General features: G+C 33.1%; 1 protein-coding gene across 1 annotated transcript; it reads right to left on the reverse strand.

Annotated features, from left to right (window-relative positions):
• Positions 1 to 4194: 4194 nt before the first annotated feature.
• Positions 4195 to 6447, reverse strand: LOC144560256 (alpha-1,3-arabinosyltransferase XAT2-like). The gene is made up of 4 exons (XM_078309419.1): positions 6330 to 6447; positions 6130 to 6216; positions 4747 to 5522; positions 4195 to 4641 (listed from the first exon to the last, which is right to left on the reverse strand). Exons 1-4 carry the CDS (start codon positions 6445 to 6447, stop codon positions 4213 to 4215), a joined length of 1410 nt encoding a protein of 469 aa, XP_078165545.1. The 3' UTR covers positions 4195 to 4212.
• Positions 6448 to 9407: the final 2960 nt, after the last annotated feature.

A 9407-nucleotide genomic window follows, 5' to 3' on the forward strand; every position in this document is an offset into this window, starting at 1 on the left:
AATAAAATTAAAATTTTGTAATATTATGTGTGCATAGAGAAAATAATAGAGATCATATATAACTTTTTTTTTATTTAAGTTTTAAACTTGAAGTTATTGTAATTTTTAAAATGAAGACAAAAAAATTGAAGGCACTTGAACCATAGGGCCACCATTGCATTATGCTTTTATATTTAATTTCATAAAAAATAATACTGGTGTAGTATAATGAAATATGTTCCTGTGTACGCAAGCTTGAAAAATGATATAACAAAAATAATAAACTAATCTTGATGCGATGAAGTACAAAATATTTGCGACAAAAAAATTCATATTTGCTACAAAAATAATAAACTAATTTAACACATCATGAAACAATCTCAATACAATTTAATCAGCAACAAAAAAAATTAATAAATATATGCTACATCCAACAAACTTTATGAATAAAGTACAAAATATTAAGAAAATAATATTCGCTACAGACTTCGTGAATATAGACGAAAATATTAATAACATAATAATAAATAATTTTATTATAATTTTTAAATTGAAAGCAATTTAATGACCAACATTAAATAATAAACCAATCTTGATGCATTTTATATTTTATGATCTGTTGTATAATTCTCCATTTGAAATAAAAAAAACTGCATAAAGAGATTGGTTTATTAAATAAAACACGACAAATTATGCAACAAGGATATGTGTTTATATTTGTTGGTATGTTGCATAATCTTTCATTTTAAATAAAAAATGATGGAGAGTAAATAAGGAGAAGTGAGAGAGAGAAAAAGGAAGAGAAAGTAGAGCTCACAATGACATTTTGTTAATAATTTATAAAGAGGGGTATTTTGTTTGTTGGTTTGAAAATAAAAGGCAATTTGTACATTCTCCCCCACCTCTCATTATTTCTCCTCCATTTGGAGAAGGAACCAACTCCACTGCTCTCCAAATAGGAGTAAAATCGAACTGTTTAATCTTTTATGCACGGATCTCAACACAGATGAATGGTTTGATATTGAATAACAGAGTTCTGCTCTCCTATTTGAAGAGCAGCGGAGTTGGTTCCTTTGGAAAAAGGTTTGTGTGTGATATAATGTCCTTTATTTAGGTCTCAGTAGCATGGCTCATTAAATCGGTAAGTAATCGATTCCGATTGTGTCTTCCCTCTGCGTATATCTAATATCAATAAGGCCGATTAGTGTTATCGACTCCAGTAAAGTTGTGTAACTTCAAAAACCATCAGATTGCTTTCATTTGTTTGTTTTGCAAAAGATCTAGTGACTAGTGGTACGGTTCTACAATAAATCATTTTTTCGCATTAATTTTAATTAGACCTAGCTTGATATTGTCACAAAAAAAATCCTGAAACAAGAAAAATTAATTTGAAATGTAAAAGCTTATAGGTAAATCAAAATTAGCTTTAAGTTTGTCATTTTGAAATTGATCTGATTGTTTTAGGTTTAGTTCCCAACAAACTTTCTCGGTGTGCTTAAGCTCGATCATATAGGTTCATTGTTATATTGCACTCTCTAATTAGCATTTATATTTGCAATCTATGTTGCATGGATACGGATACATGTATCATATTGGATACGATACGGATACGGCGATACCGTAATTTTTAATAATCAAGGATACGCTACGTCTATTATATATATTACTTTTTATAATTTTAATTATATTATTAATTCTTATTATATAAATTAATTATTAAAATACAAAACTATAGATAAGTATATATTATATAAAATAGATATTGCCTTCTAACAACAAATAACAAGTGGCTCAGTGGTATTGTACTATTGATTTGTTGCCACAGCTCTTGGTTCTATTCTCCCCAGCATCAAAAAAATTTGATTTTGGCGTGGTGCACCGTGGACCAGACCCTGTTAGGGTTGTTCGCACAGTGCAGTGGACCAGGCGTATCCAACACGTATCAGAGACTGTATCAAAAGAATAAGGATACGCCACGTATCAGGCGCGTATCGGATGCGTATCGATATCGGATACATGTCTGACATGGGTACGGAGCCTATATCGAAGTATCCGAGTAACATAGTTTGAAATTGATATAACTTGCATGCTGAATGGTGTTTTAAATCTAAATGACTTGGCTTGAAGAGACTCAGATTTTACACTACAACAATGGAGCAATATCCACGAGTGTAAAACAAATACTATTGTCGATGATACATTGACGGAAACATGTTATTTATGAGCGTATTAGTATTACCGATAGGAGTTTCCACGACCATTATCTAACAAATGTTTATACTTTATATATATTTTCTTTGGTTAATGTTTTTACTCTAACTACTCTATAATTAAATTAAGACTGTGTATTCAAGCTGTTAATTGCTACTGCTGACTGATATATCATATACCTCTTGGGTAAATTGCTTTGATTTGTTTTTCATATATGCTTACATCCTATTTTTAAATGAAAAGTTGACTTTGACTAAAGTTGAGATGAAATAGTAAGAGACCATGTGAAATGAAATTTCTTTGTTGAAAGGATAGAATGCAAGTAGAATTTGTGTTGCTTAATTTGTTCCTTTTATAAGATGAGAAGAATGGACATAGCTAGGGGTGTTGTGTGTTTATCGGGTTCGGTTTATTTGGTTTTCAACCAAACCAGAAAGGTTCGGATTGAATGGTTCAGTCTATATATATGGTTCAAATCTATGCTTTTATTTTTTCTTAAAAATCCAAAACGGGGCTGGGTTATTGCTCTGATTGGCCTATGGGCTACGCTGGTATTAAGAAACCCAGTAATATAATTTTCTCCAACACTTCCAACTGGAAAGGACCGGCTTACTGTATGACCAAGATAAACCCAAGAAAGAGTGTAGAAGATAATTAAATCAAAATGGCTGGAGTGTTATTGCTGTTGTCAACTGTGCAGAGAGGTGCATTCTGTGGGCAACGCAACTGTTTTCCTGTTATATTTTTGGAGAAGTACATGTACATTTTCTGAGAATAAGCGTTCACACTCCATTGCTGTTCCTTTCGAATAATTTCCTCTTCAAATTTTTCTCCAGTGCCATTTACAAATAAAATAGATTTTGTTACTAAAAGGATGCGATTATATAGCATGTACGTACTGTGCTGAACATAGTGAGCAAACAATTTTTTTTTTTAAATAAATAAGAGGATGATATAATTGTCACACAAATAGTAAATATTTGTGTGAATAAAGTCAGTAATTAATAATGTCTATGGTAGAAGGACATCTAGCTATTGCTGTTTTATCTAACAAGAAAAAAGGAGACTGCTGAGAAAAATATATAATGTGTACCGTTATTAATTTTTACCTCTGGATATATGTTCTTAATACAACATGTTATCTTTTTATGTGTGTGTGTGTGCGCGCGCGTTGGTTTGTGGGGCGATGAACCACTCCATTGTTCGGTGCGAACTAAAGGAGAAGAAATTTCGAGTCACCACCACCTTTGTCATCTCAAACGTCGCGCAGCAGTTCATCCATTCTATATGCAGTTGAGACTTGAATGAGACTACATGTTAAATATATCATCTTTCAGAAGGTGTTGTAGTGGTCTTCTAGAAGATGGTCCTAGTCAAAGGCAGTTAGTCGGGGGATTTGACGTACGTGAGATTGATATTGAGGGTTGTTATGACGGAAATAAATCTGCTGAGATCCAACGGGATATATTGCACGGACCCTGTTATTCCAAATCCAGCCTTTTATTTGTGTTGAGATTTGTGCACAGAAAACATCTTTATTAAGATTCGTGTATTTCAAAATATGAAAGGCTGGATTTGGAATAACAGGGTCCTGCAATCCCGTTGGATCGCAGCAGATTTATTTCCTGTTATCACGGCCCAAGTCCGAATTAAGTATTTGGCAGTAATTGTGTTTAGCTTTCTTTGGCAGTAATTTTGGGCCTATAGGGTTTTACACATAGTAGGAATTATTGGTATCGGGATCAGGATCGGTTCCGGCTGATACCGATACGGGATCGGGGTATCGGATTGGTATCGACTCAGGATCGGGATTTTTTTTTTTTCTTTATGATTTACTACGTGAGGATCGGCTCAGGATCGGATCGGGTAGACCGATACCGATATATATCGGCCGATATTTCCTACTATGGTTTTACATGCAGTCTGATTCTGATAACGTTGATCAATACCCTTTGAAAATGAAAAACTATATAAAACCCTATAAATTTCCCCTTTTGCAAAAAAAAAATCGAAATGCAAATACTATTCGTTGAGAAGCTCAAGAGCATTGACAAGCACCAGTTCAAACCTAGTCACATTAAGCCTCACATCTTGCTCAAACCAATAGTACTTCTGCGGATCCTGCCATCCTGTTGCAGCTACTGCTTCGGGATCTTTTACGGCAAGGTGATCTCTTCCATACTTATCTAACAAGGAGCTCTCGTTGATGGTGATAGTGTAATCTAGTGTCCTCAGTTTCATCTCTTCCGCTCCTCGGTCAAATAATCCATGCGCTGCACTGTTCATACCTTTCCCTCCTAACGGTATCACCTGGATCATCACCGCATTTGTTCTAAGGAACAGAATGTTTGTTAGCCCAGCACCATGCACACCCATTAGCACATCGCAAGAGTCGACTAATTTTGCCACTTCAGACTGGTTGTCGCTCTTTTTGAGCTCCATCTGCACAAGCTGTCAAAAAAAAAAAAGTTGCTACTGTTGAGCGTTATGTTATAAGAAAGATATTTCACAAAGGGCTGCATAATATTTATAATATGTCATAATGGACAAATATACCTCAAAGCCGTTCTTCATAATAACCTCTGCTACCTCTTCTTGATTAAGAAGCTTTCTAGTTTTGGATCTCAATATAAGCATTAGCCTCGGCTTCTTATCTGGCTGGGGATCCATCTTATATGGTATATCTACATTCATAGGCAGTGAATAGATGTTTCGAACATACAATCTGAACTTAAACATGTCAAACCTATCAAATGCTCTGTCCGGATCAATTGAAAAGTCACGATGGTTTAGAACACCAACCATCATTTGCGGGTAGCAACGGATTTCTTTATCTTCATCGAAGTTTATGATTTTGTACCGGGTAAGATCCTTTAATATCAGACTGTGCTTGTTAATGAGTTCTTGATTGTAGCTGCTTATTAGAAACTGGACCTCTCGATTGAAAGGTTTTGAAGCAAGGAAAATCGGGATCAAGACATCAGCGAAGAAATGCCACATGTTACCATTCGCTGACGGACCACCCATAGACATCAAAATAGCGGGGCTGTTTCTTTGGACAGTGCAAGCAGGTGCATCCCTTGGGTCCCTCAGCTGCTTCACTGTCACAAACTTGATCAGGTATGCGTACATCTTTTGCGAATAAGGGTTTAAGCTCCATTCTTGTTCCTTGGGAACAATTGTGCGCTCAGAAGGAATGAAGAATACAGTAGAGCTATTATTTCCTTTTGTTCGAATATCACCGGTCATGCTGCAAATATCGCTGCGCCTATCAGAGAAGTCACAAATTGGTTTTGATGGAAGTGCCTCTTCATCTTTTTCACTAGCATTATCTAATTGACAAGTACAATAAGATGTGGAAGTAAGGCATAAATGTTTATGTTCCATAGAATTTTTAAGAGAAATATACCTACTTTTGATAATTAAACCGATTACATATAATTGAAAAACGTACTAGTAATTACTTGAGAATTAAAAGGGGGAAAAGACCAAATTATAACTTGTCAAATTTTTTTTAAGAGAAATAAGATGTGCAAGAAATATATAACTTGTAATATCTTTTTCGGATTCTGTATAGATTTGGCAGGTACTGAGTTATCTTTTTGGTTTGGCAACAGCTCTGTTCCTAGCAAATGTGTATAAAACACACAATCAAATGTAGTCAATTTCTTGCATGATTAAAAAAGAAAGAAAAAAGTAGAGCTAATTAAAAGATAAGTTAAAAAAAAAATCACAGAGTTGAAATCAATATAGTGTTGGATTTTGCGTTTGAATAATGTGTGTGTGTGTGTGTGTTAAAAACAATATGCAAAGTTCTAAAAACAAAACAAAACAAAAAAAAAAATATGAAAGCTCGACATAAAACAAGGTAGTAGTGCAAAGATATTAGAAAAAAGAAAAGAAAAAGGAAGAGAGGTTATGAATTGCAAAAATATATACCAAAGGTTGCATTGGTTCTACTGTTGTTCTCAGGATCAATGTTACTCTCTGTAGAAGCAATTGTTGTATCAGGATCAATGTTACTCCCTAGAAACATGAAAGAAAACACTCAAATTAAGTGCATACAAGTAAAAAAAAGTGGCAAGAAAAAATTGGTAAACTTGGCCTAATTAATTATATATGTTTTAATTTCTACTCACACTTAAGGTTACGAAGACTGAAAGATTGAGGCGATGAATAAAGCGTAGCAAATAGCAAGCAGATGCCTACAAGCAGCATGAAGATCAGATGAAACGCAGCATCAGATAATACCTTCATCTCTAACACAAGCCACTCAGTTATTATGAGATAGTGATCTCTCTTTTTATTATGTCTTCAATGGGAATTTGTAGTTGTCTAGTTGACTTGAGCACCTCATTTATAGGGAAAATTACTTTCTGTGGGCCCCACAGATTATCTTAATAAGTATTAATCTTATCTTAATTTACCATACTCTAACCTATTAAAATTAATTGATAATGAATGGAGAGTTATAGAATAAATTGATACTTTATATATAGTTTAACTCAAAAATCTAACAAACAAATAATAACTAAACACATCATGTACGTAATATTATAAAATATATATAATTATTAATCCTATTTTTACAGAAAGTAGAGTTAAAATGCTTCGTTGGTTTTGTGCCCCACATCATTATCTCAGTTTTCAAAGTACAAATAGTCAATTCAAACCGCTCAACATGGTTTCCATATTAAAATGTGTTTGGAGACCAAATTTTATAATATTTAGAATTTTTTTACTAATTTTTTAGATACTTATCATTTTTTTTGGAATTTGAAAAACACTGATTTTGTACATATTTAAAAAATAGTAAAAAATTTTACAAAAAATAATATAAAATTTGATCACTAAGCACGTACATTCTAATATGGATATCATATTGAGCTGTTCAAATTGACCATTTGACATTGGAAATGAAGATAACAATGTAGGCATGATTGGAGCATTTTAACCCAACTCTATTTTAAAAAATATAAATATTAACTACATGAACAATATAAAACATGTATAAATTAATTTTGCCATAAATTATTAAATAAAAAATATTGTATAAATCAATTTAATTGTAATAATAAAATTATTTAGCTATACATCAGAATAAAAAATTATCATAAATAATTTTATATTTATCAATTACTTTACACGATCAAGGTGTATGAAATAGCTAGCTCTTACATGCGCCCCCATCTGATATGTAAACGAACTTTTTTTTTAACTCGTACCCTTAACAATTTACAAAAAAAATTATTAACTAAATGTAATACAAATAGAATAAACGAAAAAAAAAAATCGCGGTCACATCCTAAATCAGAACATCTAAATGTTTTAAAATAGAGTACATATATATATTCAGACACAGATTCATAGGATCAGGACAACTCCTTGTTGGATTTAGATGTAGACTCTGATCTTGGTTTAGAATGATTGAATTTAGCTGATTATTTGTGTGACAGAGCGGTATATGACGCTATTGATTCACCTACTGGTCTTCTTCCTAGTTCCTCATCAACTAGTTCCTCTTCGGCTAGTGTTATTGTCATTAGTGATACCATTTATATAAAGATTATGTTGTGAGTTAGGCTGGGGTGCTATGGATAGCATAGTGGCCTCTATGCTACGGCTCAATATTCGAGTTTTTAAAATCCAAACAGTCGATCCGAACCGTTCATCTTATTCTCCATATTAATATCTGCTTGGAGACCAAATTTTACATTTTTCTGAATTTTTTTACTATTTATTAAGTATTTTACAAAATTGTTGATCCAACGGTGGCTGCACAAAACAGTAAAACCGTTGGATTAGCAATTTTCAAAGTGGCTTAATAAATAGTAAAAAAATTCAGAAAATTATAAAATTTGGTCTCCAAGCAGATATTAATATGGAGAATAAGATGAACGGTTCGGATCGACCGTTTGGATTTTGAAAACTCGAAAATTGAGCCGTAGCATAGATGCCACTATGCTATCCATAGCACCCCAGCCTAACTCTTATGTTGTTATCGTAATGTTTGTCTACTCTATGCTTTTAGTTTTACCGTTATGTTTTCTGCTGTGTTATGGTTAGTAGTACTGTGGATGTTGGTTATTCCATCTAGTTAGGCTTTGTTTTGGATACTAGTGCTATGCACTGTTTTGAAACTTTATAGTTTCGTAATTAATGTAATAGGCGGATATTATCACTTTTACAAAAAAAAAAAAAAAAAAGAGTAAATATGCGGCTTGAGGTGACTAGTTATTGCTATATGGCACTTAGAACGATGTTTTGGGTTTGAGATTTAAAATGGTTTAGGATTTAGTCTATATAAAAATAACGAAAATACATATTGGCTTTTATAAATTTATTTAAATGATGTATTTTTTTTAAATACAGTTATTTGTTATTATTTAATACAGCCGCATAAAAATATGGGATCATTTCACATTTCACTGCGTTGAATTGCTTTGGAGGCAGCAATCTGTCCGAATCGAATAAAATAATTGCAAAGGAATACACGACGATGAACTCTTTAATGTTAGTATGACATGTGAGCGCAGGAACCACGGAGCACAAATTGTGCCATTGAGTGTTCCTAGAGTACGTAATTCACAGCAAAAAAAATAAATAATAAGAAGTACGTTTCGATCGGATCGAACATATTTAACTCGAATAACTCAAATGGGGAGACTTACGCTGGTATTATAAAATGGTACCATGCATTCCGGACAGGATCCATATCTGTTGCTTTTCTATCTGGAACCGTATCTGCTGCTTTTCTAACCGAGAGAGAGAGAGACGTAGCCATCTGTTATTCATTTTTTCTCTATATTTCTCTTTAAAGAAGAGCTGAGATCGAGAGAAAGAAATCACGTGGGAGAAAAAATAATAGAGAGAGAATAGGGATTTAAAGAGCACGGGATCTCATTTAGGGGTGCAAACGGGTTGGATATTATCTGACTCCGTATTCGAAAATTTAATACGGATATCCAAATATCCATGCGGATACGGATACGGATATGATTTTGAATTTTAATTATCCGTATCCGAATAGTAGATATATATTATATAATTTAATATGAATTATGAAAAAAAATTATGTTATTCACTATTATAAAAAGCGGATATCCGTATCCGGTTAATATCCGATCCGTATCCGTATTCATCTAATATCCGTATCCGTATCCGAAAAATAAAAACAGATACAGATATGGTTTTACCATTATTCGATCCGTATCCGA

This window comes from Carex rostrata, chromosome 10, assembly GCF_964058835.1.
Source record: "Carex rostrata chromosome 10, lpCarRost1.2, whole genome shotgun sequence".
NCBI lineage: Eukaryota > Viridiplantae > Streptophyta > Magnoliopsida > Poales > Cyperaceae > Carex > Carex rostrata.